Here is a 17,742-nt window from a genome sequence, read left to right as displayed (position 1 = left end):
AGGCTCCCTGCGGGGAACCTGATGCAGGACTTAAACCCAGGACCCTTGGATCATGCCCTGAGCCAAAGGCAGACCCTCAACCACTGAGCCACCCAGGTGCCCAGGGTGGTGGTGTGGGGTACTTTTCATTGCACTGTCTTAAACTGCTGAAATGTTTCCAACAACCCATGTAGATCCATATTTAGATTCACAAATATATGGCAAATAGAAGTTCCTGGTCATAGTGGCCGTTTCCTAGTCCAGATGGACTAACTCTGCCTAACCAACACAGCTAAGCTCTTGAGGAAGTGAAGAGCTTCCCTAGTTGCTTACCCTGATAAAGTGTTCCTCTGGAGCACGAATGAACCAATGACACCTTACATTCGTGGGCTACAAGTCAGGATAATTAGCAGAGTGAATTGTCCCTCCTTCCACCAATACGGCCACACTCCCACAGCCTGAACCTGTGGAAGTGTCGGGGTCTTCAAAGTGAATGGTTGGAGACATTCCCTCTTCCTTACCCCCATACGAATAAAAATGTCAGAGAATTAAATATTTGAGACACCTGCTTCTGAGTTCTTCTGTGCAGCAGTAAAGGTCAGCTCAAAGCTGCTGTCGCTGTTTTCTATCTTAGAAACAAATGTAACTATGGCTTCATTGGTCTCTTCAGCAACGGTGAGGGCAATATGCCTCCACAGACCTTACCTTAAAAGGAAATGAAATAGAAATAGAATTAAAATGGCAGAAACTTCTATTTATTTTCCTAATATTATCTTCCAAGAACTCTGTTCTCAACACACCAAACTCTTTAATGGTTACTTTTATTTTTCCACACTCTCTGTCAATGGTTTTATATTCCATTTGCTTTCTCAAACTCAGTCTCACATGTCTGAATTCTACTCATCCTTTAGGGCCTGACTCAAAGTCCAGTTCTTAAAAACTTCCCAGGGATCCCTGGGTGGCTTGGCGGTTTGGTGCCTGCCTTTGGTCCAGGGCGCGATCCTGGAGTCCCCAGATCGAATCCCGCGTCGGGCTCCCAGCATAGAGCCTGCTTCTCCCTCTGCCTGTGTCTCTGTCTCTCTCTCTCTCTATGTCTATCGTGAATAAATAAATAAATAATCTTAAAAAAAAAAAAAAAAAAACTTCCCAAATACCCACTGAACTAAGAACTTACCTTTTCTGAATCACCACATTTCCTATGCTAGGTCATTTCCTACTTTATGGTACATCTTTAGTTAATTCATTGAAGTGTAATTTCATTACAGCAGAGACTTTTTTATTCTATTTTTCAAAGATTTTATTTATTTATTCATGAGTGATATAGAGAGAGAGACAGAGACAGAGAGGCAGAGACACAGGCAGAGGGAGAAGTAGGCTCCATGCAGGGAGCCCGACATGGGACTCGATCCTGGGTCTCCAGGATCAGGCCCTGGGCTGAAGGCAGCACTAAACTGTTGAGCCACCTGGGATGCCCTGTTTTTATATAGTTCTGAGACCAGTGTCATTCAAAACTGTCACTGAACTTGAGAAAGGAATAGAGAAATCTCAGTAAATATGCTGATCATCGGTTTTTCTCCCACCACCCACACTCACCCCATCAAGAAAGGGACAGTAGATAAGATGTCTTATGGGCACAAATTCGATTCAGGTCCCTTTGCACATCTTTGGTTGTTTAGGTACTCTAACATGACAAGTAACAATACATGTAGCATACGTATTAATAGGCACACCACTGCTTGATTGTAAAGATATATAGTCATGGTCCCATCCAACTTGATTTTGTATGTCTAAGCTTCTAAATTTTATCAGGATAATTTTATCTTCTGGTACCATTATTTCCCACATACATAAGCTAGATAGGGGAAGGCAGAGAAAGTACAATAAATGGCACAATCAAGTGTGACAAATAAGATCTAGTATCTGGGCTTTAGCTCATAACTCACCAATAACAAAATTTTAAAGGCTATTAGAAGATAAAAGGCAATGGAAATCCTTAATGTGAGTGAGAATAATTTGTTTATGCTCAAATTGCCGCCATTTATCCAACAAACAGAGGAGTTGATTAGAGAATTGACAGAAACCACCCTTTGACTTTCATTCAGTTATAAAATGCTAGAATTTTGATCTACAAATTGAAGAATCTAAGATTCATCTCTTCGTTCTAAGTTAATAGTCTAATGGAAAATTCATAATGTTCACCCAGAAGTTGAATTATGGATCATGAATTATGGATTGACCGTGCTGCATACGTTAATGCCAACCAGCCACATCCTCCAAGGTCAGCCTGGGTCACAGTCCCTGCGGTTGCAATGTCCTGTCTCTACCTCCCAGAAAGGTCAGCTGTAGACCTTTTACTAACAACTTTAGAAACATGTCTAAACATTCCGAAAGAAGTCTTACATGATTTAACACATAACTCTGCCTTTATTTTCCTACATAAATTCATGTTATTAAAGAAACCCCAGCAGACCATAAATCCTCAGCGTCTTCCCTGTCTCACATTCATCCAAGTGCAAAGCAATCTGGCCTGGAATCTAACCTGTCAGAACAAATTTCTAGAACTTGACAGTCTCTATCAACCACCTTAGACCTCTTAACAGTCTCACTGCCCTCTAAATAATAATGTTCAGGACTGCAGGAGTTACCCAATGTTTTAATGCCCAGTTTTTAAAAACCAAATGCAATATCACTTACTAAATATCTCCTTTCACCAGAAACTCCCTGCTTTGCTTTCTTAAGTCCATCATCTTGAACATCGATGTAAAAAGAGGCTGCCTAAAATATTATTAAAAAATCACTCTTAAAGCACTTCAATTCAGAGAGCAATAAGCTGTATAAAATATTATAAAGCTCACTTTTTTTTAAAGACACTTCAATTGAAAAAGGACTCCACACTTACCATCTTTCTTGAGATGTGTTATCCCCTCTGAAGTGGGCAGGGAGAAATTACTCCCTCCTACGCCAAATAAGAAAACTGTCATGCTATTAAAAGACTCATCACACCTCAAACATAATGGGAAATATACTTTGGACTTTATGGCCCCAAAGGTAAACCTTCTCCTGTTCAACAAATTTGCTACCTCAAAATCTCTGTCTCAGATAGAAAACAGATTTCAAATCACCTGATTTATTGTTGGTGACTGCTGTGTTAAAAAGGATTCTGAAGTCTAGTCAAGCTAAGTGAGAGAGGGGTACCAAAATTAAGCACTGATTTACCTAATCAAATATTTATTGAGCATTATTGCATGCCAGGAACTGTTCTAGTCCCTAAGAAATGCAATGTCTCCCATGGGCCTGGAAGGAGGGACACCACTGAGTGTCCTGCATCTGCCATGTCTAAGAATCTAGCTACCTCCTAGCAGAATAAAGATAGGCTTGGAGAAACTGTATAACTTCTTCCTTCTTCACGTTATCCGTCTCTACCTTACCACTAATTAACTCCATCTGGAATTAATCCTTCTACCATTCTCAAGGCTCCTTAGCATAATGGAGAAATCACTAAGTACGGAAGTTGACTCCATATCTTATTACATTTCTAAAGCACATTCCGGCCCCCCCCCCCCCCACATTTGAAGGTTCTAAAATCAGAAGGGTCTTACTTACAATTACTTTTAATTACAATTAATTACAATTACTTACGATTCTGTTAGACTTACATGGAAACGATTCTTCCATAAAAGAATTATCTTGGGCCAGTCACCTAGGAGCACTATCAACTGCATGCTACTTAATTTTTCTGCCTGGGGTGTTTCAAACTATACTGGTGGTGGAAATTTTAGATTATAGACCTGCATAAGTATTAGCTTATGATTCAAATTCTCAGAGAATTTTTGCCCCTTCCTCCCTACACCCAATGTCAAGGTTGAGGCATGTAACTTTCCAAGTGAGTGGGCCTGTGCCTTATTTAGCTTTACACTGAAGGTATAGCCCTTGGTGTCCTATCTTTATATGGCAATCTCCCAATCTTGGGTATTTTTTATTCAGTTACAGATACATAAAATAATAATGAATTTTACAACTTTATTTTAGTCCTTACATGCTATTATAAATCTTAGCTATTTAATCTCGACCTCCTCCTCTAAACTTGAAGCAACTAAAACCTTATAAGTAATAGAAAGACATTTACTATAAATTTATTTAACTTTCTATAGGTAACCTGAAATTTTTTTGTTGCTTTTCCAGGAAAGCAATATTCATTTTCAAAGCTAAACCTTCTAAAAAAATAAAAATAAATAAATTAATTAAAAAGTAAAATAATAAAATAAAAATTAAAAAAAGCTAAACCTTCTTTATTTGTTGTGTTCTGATGAAACTTCCTTCATGTTTTTATGCATTTCTCTTGACTCACATCCCTTACTCTCTCTTCCCCTCATAAGCACAATCCTAACTCATCCCCCGCCAAACAAAATTAAAAAATCCTGCTTCTCTTGAACCCTGTCCTACTACCCAAAAGCCAAGTCCCATTTTCATCTTTCCCTTCACTGTTAACTCATTGAAAACAATAGCAGCTCCATCCCTCCAACAGGTCAAATACTCTCACGTTAATAATAAGTCTCTCTCTCTTACGATCCACATTTTCAATTTACTATCAAATCCTGTGGTTTCACCACACTTCACCATGGTTGCAAACATGGTCACTTGGACTATTGCAGTAACTGGTCTTTCAGCTCTTGGGTCTTTCCCATCTGATGTCTATTTTCTTTTCTTTTCTTTTCTTTTAAGATTTTATTTATTTATTCATGAGAGACACACAGAGAGAGAGAGAGAGAGAGAGAGAGAGAGAGGCAGAGACATGGGCAGAGGGAGAAGCAGGCTCGTTATGGGGAGTCTGATGTGGAACTTGATCCCAAGACCCCTGGATCACGACCTGAATCAAAGGCAACCACTGATCCACCCATGCGCTTCTAATGTCTATTTCCATTACGACACCCAAAGTGATCCTTTTTAAATGTGTTAGATCATGTTCTTTGTCTGCTCAACATCCTCTGCTAGCTACACATCTTATAGTAAAATCCAACATCCCTCTTAGGTCCTGTAAGTCTGATCATACTACCCATGACCGCCCCCTCCCCACAGCCCCACCACTCAGCTCTAGCACTCTGATCAACCTGTTCCCCAAATATACCAAAAGTTTTCCTCTCTCACACATGACATCCCTTCTGCAAAGAATGTTTCTTCCCAAGATGACCCATAGGATTCTCTCCCTCATCTTATTCAAGTGTTTGTTCAAATATCATCTTTCTAGTGAGGTTTTCCCTGACCACCTTCCCTAATATTGCACCACCATCCATCTTTCTTGTGTTTTTCTGCATAGCACTTACCACTTCCTACTATTGTTTATAAAATTATTTGTATTATCCCCACTCTCCATTTTCCATCTTGCACCACAAAGGAATCATTTCAACTGTTTCATTCATTGCTATGTTTCTAGCACGTACAACAGTGCCTAACACATCTTAAAGTTTTGATAAAAATGTTTTGACTACTTGGTGAAGGAAAGATACCAAGTCTTCAACAATAACTTAGTCAATTATGAATATAGCTCCTGATCCTGCAATTCTACTGAATTAGCTACTAAATTTTGAACTGCCATATCCAATGGCATTTTATCTGACCTCATTTTGACTTAATGTAATATCTAACACTTATAATACCCCCTTTTGCCTTGAAAGGCTATCTTGCAGAAATCTCTTCAATACTTCATTGTCTAAGTTGAATGGCAGGTTCTCTGTGTTTGAGGATAAACTGGCTGTCATCTGCATGTCCCTTAACCCAATGTATCAAAGCTTTCTATAACTTCACCCATAGCCACCCATGCTCTTCTCAAATACCTACTTATAAAGGAAATTCATTACTTCTGAGGAAGGCCATTAAGTCTTAGAGATCTCTCAAGTTAGAAACTACTTTATTTGGATTGAAATCTGCTTCCTCCTAATATCTACCCTTATTCTCAGCTCTGCACTTCATTAGAACAAGTCCAATTCTGTTTCTATAGTGGCTCCTCAGGTAAATTCCTTCCTCCTCTCAAGTCTTTGGATCAAAACCACTCCTGGTTCCTTCTATCATATCTCCCAAGATATTGTTTCAAATTTCTTTCCATGTTAGCTACTGTCCTTCAGATAATTTCCAGCTTATCGATGTCCCACTCTAAAGATTATACCTGGAGAACCTTCCCACTCCCGCTACCCAGAACTCTAATAAAACAGAACTCTCCCTCTTGTTCTAGATGCTATTTTTCTAAAAGTTTAATCAAATATGGCAAACACCTTATTGGTATTATATTACTACTAGGTTGATACACAGAAAGTCAACTTAGACTTTTAAGCCATTTAAATATGGGGCTTCAATTAAGCCATACCATTCCCCCTCTATACTTAAAACAAACATTTACAGTCATTGCACATTCATTTTATAAATTATAATCTTGCCACCATTTTAGCTTCCCATTGCTTATGGCAAAAAACTAAGCTGCTTCTCATGGAATTTAAGGTGTTCTACAATTAAGACCTAACCAGAAGTTTTATCTTCATTGTCCGCTGCTACACCACTTCTTATTTATGCTAATATTGCTCTCCAGCAGGTCTGTGACACACACTCTCTGAGCAACCATAATATCTCTACCTCCCTTGAAGTGCTTACATGTAATTCCCCCTGCCTGGATGATCTTTTTTGCAATCTCTTAGATACTAGAGCTACAAAAGACTTTATGAGCTTCAAAATTGTAACTATCCTTCAATGCCTGGGTCAATACTACCCCCTTCACTAACACATTTCATATTCTCAATCTCTTGCAGCCATATGATAAATACACTGCACAAACGACTGTAACAGGAATTAGTCTCTCTATTTCCCATAAGATCACCCTATACCTGAGCAATGTGGATTATAAAGCTTATTTGATCTTGTTTTATAGTATGGCTCTTTTTGTCCAGTTCTTTCTTCTTTCCAGATAATAACTCATAGAACTGTGATCTACCTTTGCATACCTTTCAATGCTCATACAAGGTTTAAAATTAATTTACGACACTTGAGGAAGTGAAATACTTGCAAAATTTATTTCTAAAGCTTAAAGAGATCTTTAGCCATAGAGGGTACAAGTTATGTAGAAAAAATTTAAAAACACTGAAGCTTATAGATCATGAGCTATTTTCTACTTTCTAGGCAACACTTAACAAAATATTACCATTATTACAGAAATAAGTAGGAAAAGATTAATCACTAAATTCCCATAACAATCCACTACCAGATGCTGTTAATGTTGGATATTTGAATACATCAATTCAGGTAAGCTCCAGTCTTAATACTTCATGTGTTGACGATCTGTATTAGTGGGTATCAGAAATACCAGTCAGCAAATACTTGCTAACCAGAAAATATCAGATGAAATTTATAGACTTTTATGTCAATCAGCTTGAGAAATAGATACTAGATAAAATTGCCAAAATATAACCCCTTAAATGGCTTGATTTTGGGGGGATCCCAAGAATCATTCCTACCTTGGATACATACCAATTATGAGAACAGCTGCCTTCTTTGGAATGGGGATAATGAATTTTCCCATTTTCTCCAAATAACACTATTCCTTGAGATTCACAAGCTCTCAAAACGTAGAAAAAAGCTGATTATTTACCTCAGCTATGAACAGAATTTCAAGACATATGGTACAGTTAGCTTGAAGCTATGTAATTTATATTTATGGGAATGCATGTTTTTAGATGCTATGACCTCAGACTTTGCTGAGAAAAATTTTAAATCATAATGTTCTTTTCTTTATCCGCGTTCTTCAGATTTAACATTTCTTTATCCAGTTTTTTGAAATCATGAGTCACACTGAGGCTTCAAATTTATAGTATATGGAACTACTATGGCTTTTCCCTCCGTCTCTCACTGGGAAACCCTGGGTTATAATAAAATACCTTTGTATAAAAACACTAAAGTAAAAAGACACAAATTTTAGCAATGACATGGCAAGTCTCTATCATGCACTCAGAAATTTCAGATTCCAGTGTCACATTTTAATTGTTGGAAGCAAGGAAAAAATAGGCAACTATGGGATGAGAAGCTTAGATGATGTTTAGGAAGCATTTAAATAAACCATCCCATTCTGCTATTCACTTGACTGTAGAATTAATTGTTACTGGCTGATTTCACTGCCCTTTGAAAATACTGTTATCATTAACCTTTGTTCAGGGCTTGTTAATCTTTTTAACCTTCTCTTCCAGGTGATGAAAACTGAATAGAATTGCTACCAGGAGAGAATTTCCCTGCGCAGTAATGACAATGAACAGGACACTTTCACTCTAACACCTAAATGAGAGGGAGTAGAGAGCCTGCCCTAGCCAGAGGTAGCTCTGGTGGTCAGTTGGACCAGTGACAGTGGTGCCTCTCAAATCATCGGTGAGGTGGCTGATCTTGGACTACAATGAGGGAGGGCTGGTGGGATGGAGAGAACACTATGTTCTGATGCTCTGGGCCCTGACCTTGAAGAAATTGGTTCTTGTACCAAACTGCTTGTTCTTGTAAGTCACGTAACTTCACAACTCTCTACTCTGCAGTGACTGCCCCCTTGCTTGGCAAACCTTCTGGTCCCTCGGAAATGAGCCCCTCAGATCTCTCCTAGTTGCTCTGACAGCTCTCAGGGCACAACCGCACTTCACCTTTTGTCACAATGGTCAATTTACTCCTTTGTCTTTCCAACTAGTAGGAAATTTCCTTGAGGATGGGTTTAGCATCTCTAGACTCACATTTGTTTTCCTAATCTAGATTTTTAGATTTTTAGTGCTGCAAAACAAAAATAACTCTCCAAAGCCTCTCTTGTTTTTCCCACTGTTGCCAAATAAAATTACCAAAGGTATACGAGAGAAATGGGAGAGGAGTAATTTATTTTAAGTGCTCTAAACTAGCATAGAAGAAAAAGATATGTCAACTGGATGAATGAAGAAAGAATCCTTTCTCAAAGGTTATTTTTTAAACCTTACAAATACAAAAAAATGATCCATATTTCATGAAAATCTACACGAAAATAAACTTGAAGCTTTAGGTTATGTCCAAGTTGAGTTAAAGTTAAGTTGAAAGATATTGGGGAAAAAAAAAAAAAAGAAAGATAGTGGGGCACCTGGGTAGCTCAGTGGTTGAGCATCTGTCTGCCTTCAGTTCAGGGTGTGATCCCAGAGTCCTGGGATCCACTTCCACATTGGGCTCCCCACAGGGAGCCTGCTTCTCCTTCTGCCTATGTCTCTGCCTCTCTCTCTGAATCTCTCATGAATAAATAAATAAAATCAGGATAGATAGATAGATAGATAGATAGATAGATGGAAATAAAGATATCGGTTCACATGATTTTAGGGATTTAAGTTCGTATACATTGGATTAGGAATTGAAAACCAGACACATTCGTGCTTTTAGAGCTTAGTTCTGTTATATCTGCAACATATCAGAGTAACTACCCTTGAAATAAACATGATCAATTTTTGATTTGATCATGAATGAAAGGAGGAAGAATGAGTTCGCAGAAATTACATCTACCTGTGCATATGTTCTGAGTCATAAAATCCATCAACTCAAACACCTTGGAGAAAATGCCCAGAGATGCCCTTCTATGTTTTTTTCTTAAAGAAATCCAATCTCTAGTCCAACCAGCTCTCCAGGAACTTATCCCAGCAAGGACCCAGATTCCACTGTCTCTTCTACAAACAAATGGACTTCCAGAGTCTCCCTTTTATAGAACAGAAAAAGAAAAGAACTTGAAAATATTCACAAATTTAAAATGTTTTAGCAGGCCCACACACAACAGCACTTATCTCAAAGAGAGAAGTAGTAGAGGTATACATGCCCACTGGTTACTGTCTATATATATATTTTGTCCTTTTTATCTCTTCACATTAGTTTCAAGGTATAGTCCTTTTGCCCATATGTAACCTCCTTCTAATTATTGCCTGCAATCTTGTCAAGCTAACAATTTCTCTCTTGCCCCTACTTAATTGGGGGGAACAACCATGTACATTCCAAACCAATGGAAGGAAGAGGAGGAATTTACAGATACAGACTTCTACTATAGTTTGCCATCTATAATCGCTATAAGAGACTGGGTCATATCTAAGCCTATAGCACCAGTGAATAGAGTCCCAAAGTTCATGAATGGCTGAAGACTCTGAGAATAGAATGGAAGCCTAATTTTGTCCCAGGGGCTATATGTAAAGGACTGTTGGCTCTCAGACTAGAGGATAAAGAACCCATAATTTTAGGATCCTTTCTTTAAAACTCCTTCACAATAGGGATGCTTCAGGGTGGCTCAGCAGTTGAGTGTCTGCCTTCAGCTCAGGGTGTAATCTCGGGTCCTGGGATCAAGTCCCTCATCAGGCTCCCTGAATGGAGCCTGCTTCTTCTCCCTCTGCCTGTGTGTCTGCCTCTCTCTCTCTCTCTCTCTCTCATGAATAAATAAATAAAATCTTAAAAAAATAAAATCAATTTAAAAATCCTTCATAATAATGTGTTTTTTTGAGAAAATGTGTCAATCCTGTGTCAGACTAAACCCTCTTCAAAAAGGCATAGAATTTGAGTCCTTAATCCAAAAAATGATTATTTCTCAAGGATGCAGATAAGATAAAGCATCCTTAATCTACCTGTGTTCCAATTTATAAAGTGGCATCATTAAACATATCTATCTCCTCCCTTTGAAACTCTTTCTGGTGCTTGTCCTGTTATCACCACCCCTTTCTCCCTCCATCCCTAGAACAAAAGTCAAAACTTCTTCCAACAGATAATTTTAGGGAGCTTCCCATAGTAGTTTCAAGCTACTTGTTGGGGAAGAATAAAGACTCCTTGCTCCTCCAGTTTAAAAAAGAAAATGTCTTTCCAAGAATATTATCTTCTCCATCTAAAACTTAAAACTCCTGCCTTTCCCAAATTGGTCTCTCATTCCACTCTCTATCTTGTGAGGATCAGTCTTCTTTGTAAGTTGCTGTGTCAGTCTTGGGAGGTCATTCACATGTTTTACCCAACAATTACTATAGCTATGCCATCTTTGGTCAAATTCTGTGTAAGCATTGCATTCTGCATTAAAGGCTTTTAAAAAAAAATCACACACACACACACAAAAAACAACAAAAGGAATGAAAGTGGAATGAAAACTTATAGGATGTTTGAATATTCTGATGCTATGGAGACAGACTGATCAGTTAGTCAACAGTTAGTCAATTGTTAGTCAACAGTCAACAGTTGTCGTCACTGAAACAAATCAGTAAGAACACTACAAGTATAAAACTACTTCAAATATGAATAATCACAACGTGGAAGTCACTTTTTAAGGTGTGAATTATATTCTTTCCTAAAATCAGATATATGACATTTTATAAAAATTGGTAGATTTTTAAAGGTAACATAGGCAACTGTATCTTTTCTGATCATATACTTGAAGTTTCCCTAAGAGAGAAAACTTTAGTCAATAAAGTAGTATTTTATGAAATTCTTTATTGTAAAAAAAATCACAATATTAAAGACAAGCAAGCTTATGATTATTACTATTTACTGATTATCCCTTTACTATATTCTTTTTCATCTGTCATAGTTACCATTGGTTTTCTTTTTCTGACACACCTAACCAAAATGGGCTGCAGGAGAAGTTTTATGTAGAGCCTTAAGTATAGTCATTTTTATGGGGAAGACAACAGAAATTCTCATTGGATCATACAGTTTTATCGGGCGGAGAAAATAAAACCAAAATAGGGTAAATGTATTACTCATGGCCAATAAAATTCCTGCTTTTCTTTTTTTTTTAATTCCTGCTTTTCATGGGCAAAGAAATCTAGAAGAGCTATTATTATATCCTTTTGATGTCTCTTACTCTCTGAGATCTTGCACCATCCACTGGTCATACAAAGAATCCCTGCTTCAAATTTATCATCTCTCTGGGGAAGACAGATTGGCTGAAGAGCAGTTCCTGGAAAAACAACAATAACAGAAAATTATAAGGTTCATAGACAGAGAAGTTGAATATATTTGGAGAAATAACATCCAGTTGATTTCATAGCTTCTACGCTTTCTCCCTAAGTGTAATATTGATAAAGAGTTTTAAAGTTTCCCCTTTCATAAAAAAAAACTATTTCATATTTATGCAAATTTAGAAAAATGCAGATAAAGTAAAACAAGGAAGAACATGCTCCAGTGTTATACACACCACCACGATCCTCCAAAAATACTAACATATTCAGGTAGACCCTTGCTCTTAAAACTTCTTTTTTCTTTTTTTAAATTTATTTATGATAGTCATACAGAGAGAGAGAGAGAGAGAGAGAGAGAGGCAGAGACATAGGCAGAGGGAGAAGCAGGCTCCATGCACCGGGAGCCCAACGTGGGATTCGATCCCAGGTCTCCAGGATCGTGCCCTGGGCCAAAGGCAGGCGCTAAACCGCTGTGCCACCCAGGGATCCCCAACCTTTGCTCTTAAAGGATAGTCTTCTCTAAGAGTAATTGAGTCCTACTATGTGGCAAGCACTTTTCTAGACCTCAGTGAATTAACAGAAAGATAAATCCCTTACATACAAAAGTGTGTGTTGGGGAAGCAAGAAAGCAAACAATAAATAAAATAACTTCATTGGTTGTTAGGTAACCGCTCTGGAAAAATCAGAGTAGGGTAAAGAAGATTCAAAGTCTGGGAATTAGGGAGGATGGCATGGGAAATGTAATTTTAAATATGATAGTCATGGCAAGAGTCATTGAGCAGATGAAATTTGAATAAAGCCTTAAAAAGCTGAAGGAAGGAAGGAACCATGCAGTTATCTGAGCATAAATCATTTGAAGAAGAGAATGGAAAGTCCCAGTAATGGCATCATGTTATACATGCGTGAGGAATAGTTGGCCACAATGGCTGGAAAATTTAAGAAAAAAATAGTGAAAAAAACAGTACACACAATAGATTAGATGTAGAGCTAGGAGGACAGAGACATCAATGCAAGAACATTGATTTCCATCTGTGTGTAATGAAGAACCATTGAAGTGTTTTGAAAAGAGTAACATAAAAAAAGGAGTAACATAATATAACTTATGTTTCAAAAAGTATTAGTCTAGTTGTTGGGTTATGCATGCAAAAGAGGAAGTTAAAGACAATTTATGAGACTATTAAAATTAGCCTAGACAAGAGAGAATGGTAGCCTGGAACAGATGTTAAGAGCATAGAGAGTGAGGCAGAAGCAACAGGACTTTTCTGGAAGAAAGAATCATCAATGTGAGAGAAAGAGGAATCAAGACCCAAGGCAAAGTGTTTACCTTACACAGCTGGAAAGATGGAGTTGTCATTAATCAAAATGGAAAGCTATGGGTAAGGAAGATTTAGGATGTAGAGGATAATCAAGATTTTGTTTTAAACATATTAAGTTTGAGATGCCTATTAGCTATCCAGGTGGATGGCCAGTAGACAGTTAGCTATACAGCTTCTAGTAATCCGAGCAGCATATGTAATACGAAGAAACCTGGGTTAGATAGACAATATTTGGGATACATCACGCAGATGGTATAAAGCCTTGATCCTGGATTAGAACACTTAAGGAGTGAGGACAAAAAGAGAAGAGGTCCAAGTGCTGAGCATACCTATAATAAGAGGACACAAAGAAGAGGAGATATCATCCAAGAAGCCTAGGAAAGGGTGAAAAAAGAGGTAGAAGGAAAACCAAGGGACTCCTGGAACTCAAGTGAAGAAAATGTTTCCAGAACAGTATGAGCAATTCTGTCAAAACTCCTAACAAATAAGCAGAGGATTGAGAATTTACCTTTGAATTTAGCAACATGGGAGTGAGTGAGATCAAAGCAGATTTGGTGGAGTGATGAGGGTAAAAGTCTGATTGACCTGGATGTCTAACAGATATCTTGAACCTAATACATGCAACTATGAGAATTGAGGAGAGGAAATTAACCTGCTTACCATAAATGAAGCTTCATAGCTTTTCTATAAAGGAGAATAGAAAAATGGGGCAATAGTTTCTTTTGGTCACAGGTTATGGGAATTCCAGCATAAAACCTAAACGAGGGCATCTGCATTTGGCTCAGGTCGTGATTCCGGGGTCCTGGAATCGAGTCCCACATCAGGCTCCCCACAGGGAGTCTGCTTCTCCCTCTGCATATGTCTCTGCCTCTGTGTGTGTGTGTCTCTCTCATCAATAAATAAAATCTTAAAAAACTTGAATGAGGGCTTGCTCATGATTACAGATTTTTCTGAGAACCTTCCAACCAGAGACAAGATTCAAGCAGATAATCTTGACTTCCCTCACTTTATGACCTTCCCAAACAGGTAATCTTGACATTCCCTCACTTTATGCGGCATTTCCCCCCTCTATCTTTCAAAGCATCACTTTTTGGGAAGTCAGGGGTTACATGGCAGGCTCCAATCAGACTCTCTCATCCCTCATCCCTCCTCCCATGAAGGGTCCTTGCAGGACCAGTTATAGCTCTAGGTTAACAATTTGATGTCTCAAAGGCAGTGGCATATTTCAGTATCTGGCCAACTCTTCTAGATTTGTGCTTTTTCATTGTTTTGGGCCACTCAACACTTTTATTTTTTGATTTTTATTTTTTTAAAAAGATTTTATTTATTCATGAGAGACACAGAGAGAGATAGGTAGAGAAAGGCAGAGGGAGAAACAGGTTCCCCGAGGGGAGTCCAATGCAGGACTCAATCCCAGGACTCTGGGATCATGCCCTGAGCCAAATGCAGATGCTCAACCACTGAGCCACCCAGTTGCCCTATTTTTCACATTTTTAAAAAATAGAATTTTAAAATTTTTATTAAAAATGCTTAGAATACCTGTGCTGAGAATGTGTCAGATATCTAGTCCACAATAATGACAGAAAGAAGTTTCTGAGAACATTTTCAAACGTCCCAAACTCCCCGGTGAGAGCTGAGCGTAAGTCTAGAATCTAGCCCAGCTAAAAGAAAGGAGCACTTAAAATGTGGATTAAGTCAGGTATACATGACTTGTGTCTGGGACTGATAGCCTGCACAGTGCTTTTTATAGGCTATCAACAAACTTTTAAAAAGGAACAAAGCTTAGTTATTATTAGATATATGCACAAAAATTAAAGTGAACTGGTACAGAGTTAGTAAAACAGTGTTCTCCTACGTTTTTTCATATGCTAACTCCCCCTACTTACCAAACTCAACTTTGTGTTTGAGATACAGCAGTGCAATATCAGAACTCATATATCCAAGTATGCTGTACTCAGGATGGATAATAATTTTTGAGACAGGATTCTTTTGTTCCTGTTCCGCCTGAGAACAGGTTGAGAGAGGTTGTCCTGCCAGCAGTCACAGTCAGACTCTTAATTTGCTTCCTAAAACCAAAGAAAAATGTTGCAATTAAGTATAACTGTTTCCCCCAGGAAAGACTGTCTTGGTTTCACGTAATTAAATGAAAAGTGATTAGTGTAACTTAAAGCATTTCTTTTTTTTTTTTTTTAATATTTTATTTATTTATTCATGATAGTCACAGAGAGAGAGAGAGAGGCAGAGACACAGGCAGAGGGAGAAGCAGGCTCCATGCACCGGGAGCCCGACGTGGGATTCGATCCCGGGTCTCCAGGATCGCGCCCTGGGCCAAAGGCAGGCGCCAAACCGCTGCGCCACCCAGGGATCCCCACTTAAAGCATTTCTAAGTCTTAAAAGGAGATGCACCTTTATTGAGGATTAATACCAACTATCATAAATGCCTATAAATTATAGGGATCTGTAAAAAATCATGGGTTTCCATCAGTGTTTACATTCTGTGATCCCTTCCCCTGCCATCAATTCTCTTTCTGCATAAAATATTTAAGTGTGGTCTGTTTTTTTTTCTTTTTTACCAGCTTATATGCTCTTCCATTTTTAACAAAATATAAAAGGTGTCTCTAGAACTGTCCTTATTATTAGTACTCTCTCTCAATCTAGCTAAGTATCTGTTATTTCTATAAAAAATAGTAAAATATACCAAATATACTAATAGATATACTAAAAATAGTATACCTATTTTTTCCCTTCTAATGACTGAAACTCAGATTATTAAAACTTTGGAACATCCATTTAACATCTGATGTCAATATGTTATTAGAAGAAGTAACCATCACCTCCACCTTACCACTAACTCCACAAATTATAGAAGATCTATGGGATCTTTGGGGTCTCTAGTTAGTGGAGTAGGAAGTACAGGGAATCTTGAGCTGGATACAAGTTTCTGGGGATCAGGAAGGCCAGTGAATGGGTGGACCAGGTTGAAAAAATCAGAAAGGGGCTAAGATTGACCCTCCCATGGTATTTAGAGCTTCAAATCTCCCAGTCTTACCTGCTATGAATTAAGGTTTGATAAGCAATGGAAATCCACAACTTACTGGTTGAGACCAACCAGGCAGCCTGCTGCTGTAACAACCAGATCATCTTGGATCAAGCTTCCTCCACAGAAGTGCTCCTCACCTAATTTTAGGGAGACCTGCCCAAGAAGAAAAGTACAAACAACTAATATATACATCTCCCCATAGATGCCATCGCCTTCAGAAACATGTGAAGTCAATTCTCCTTGTACAACCTTCTTAAGTTACCAATAAAATTGGTTAGGAAGATACTTCCTATGAAGTAAGCTTTTTGGCGGAGAGGTTGAGTTGGGGTCAAGAGAAAAGTTACACGTTCCTCTGGAGTTGTGAGAGCTGAAGCAAGAGAAAACTGTCACCATTTCTCATTAAGAAATCAAGGCTTTCCTTACACTGACCTGCCTCAGATGTCGGCCGACTGTTGAATTTCTCCAACTGATCGTTCTCTGGATGAACCCGGTTTCCCAGTGCACATCAACCGCAGGGACCCCACACTTCAGTCCTGTGTGGCAGAGAGGGCACGTACGTGTGTGTGCACGCGGGCGCCCAGGCCACAATGGCAAGGACTCTCTTTATCAAGATCGCACCTTCAGATTTGCCTGGCCCTGCCGGGATGGTCTGATACCACACTCAGCAGCAGGCCATCCTTGCCCTTGGGACTCTCCCACGACCAAGCCATTGTTTGACCGAACTTGTACTTGGTTCAAGACCCCCTCGCCCCTTCACAGCCTAGGCTGCCCTAGTAAGACCCCCTCCTCCTCACTGGGAGGGGGTGACCAGGGGAGGGGGGAGGGAAGGGGAGCCAATTCCTGTGCACCCACCACCACCCCCACCACCACCCCCACCCACTCCCCACCCCACCCTGGGATCCATTCTAGTCTTACTCTGGGGGGTTGGAGGCGCTGAGCAGTACATAATTTAGGGTGTATTAAAGATACTGGAGAACAACACATGCCACTCCAGAAAAGAGAGATCGGGCTTTAAATCCCTTCTAATGGGCTGTTTTTCCGTTAGCCCAGGGGCCTACAACCTTGACCTCCAGAAGCCCCCGGGCCAGGGCGCCCTTGGCCCCGCGGTGCAGACCCTCGGGCTCCAGCCACCGCCCTGCTGCACCTGCCCCGGGTCGCCCCGCCTTCGGGCCGCCAGGTGAGGCCCCTCACAGGTGCGCGCGGTCCCGGAGCAGGGTGGTCGGTGGCCCGGAAGGCTCAGCACAGGGGGACTCGGTCCCAAACCGGGGAGTGTGACCCAAGCCCAAGCCCGAGGAATCCTGTCACCGTGCAAGCTGCAGGCAGGCCGACTTGCGAAGGGAGAAGACTCTGGAAAGCTCAGTGAGGGACTAGTGGTCCTGCCCCTCCTTCTAAGAAGCTTGTTGAAGCCCTTGACATTAAAGAATTTTCTAGAAGAGTGGGTATGAAAGATCAGGTTTACGGCTGCCAT

The 17,742-nt window shown here is 39.5% G+C and overlaps 1 protein-coding gene across 1 annotated transcript in view; it reads right to left on the bottom strand.

The window, feature by feature from the left end:
• OVCH1 (ovochymase 1) overlaps nt 1-17,742 on the bottom strand; it is a 70,833-nt gene extending 53,091 nt beyond the window's left edge. The window contains 12 exon segments of the mRNA XM_049102889.1: nt 313-443; nt 545-646; nt 649-684; nt 1,683-1,831; nt 7,489-7,576; nt 9,505-9,694; nt 11,113-11,135; nt 11,822-11,917; nt 15,121-15,262; nt 15,264-15,300; nt 16,330-16,427; nt 17,419-17,742. Coding sequence (XP_048958846.1) covers nt 313-443; nt 545-646; nt 649-684; nt 1,683-1,831; nt 7,489-7,576; nt 9,505-9,694; nt 11,113-11,135; nt 11,822-11,917; nt 15,121-15,262; nt 15,264-15,300; nt 16,330-16,427; nt 17,419-17,742 — 1,416 coding nt within the window.

The sequence above is a fragment of the Canis lupus genome, chromosome 27 (assembly GCF_003254725.2).
Source record: "Canis lupus dingo isolate Sandy chromosome 27, ASM325472v2, whole genome shotgun sequence".
Classification (NCBI taxonomy): Eukaryota; Metazoa; Chordata; class Mammalia; order Carnivora; family Canidae; genus Canis; species Canis lupus.
This window is presented reverse-complemented; position numbering and strand designations above follow the sequence as displayed.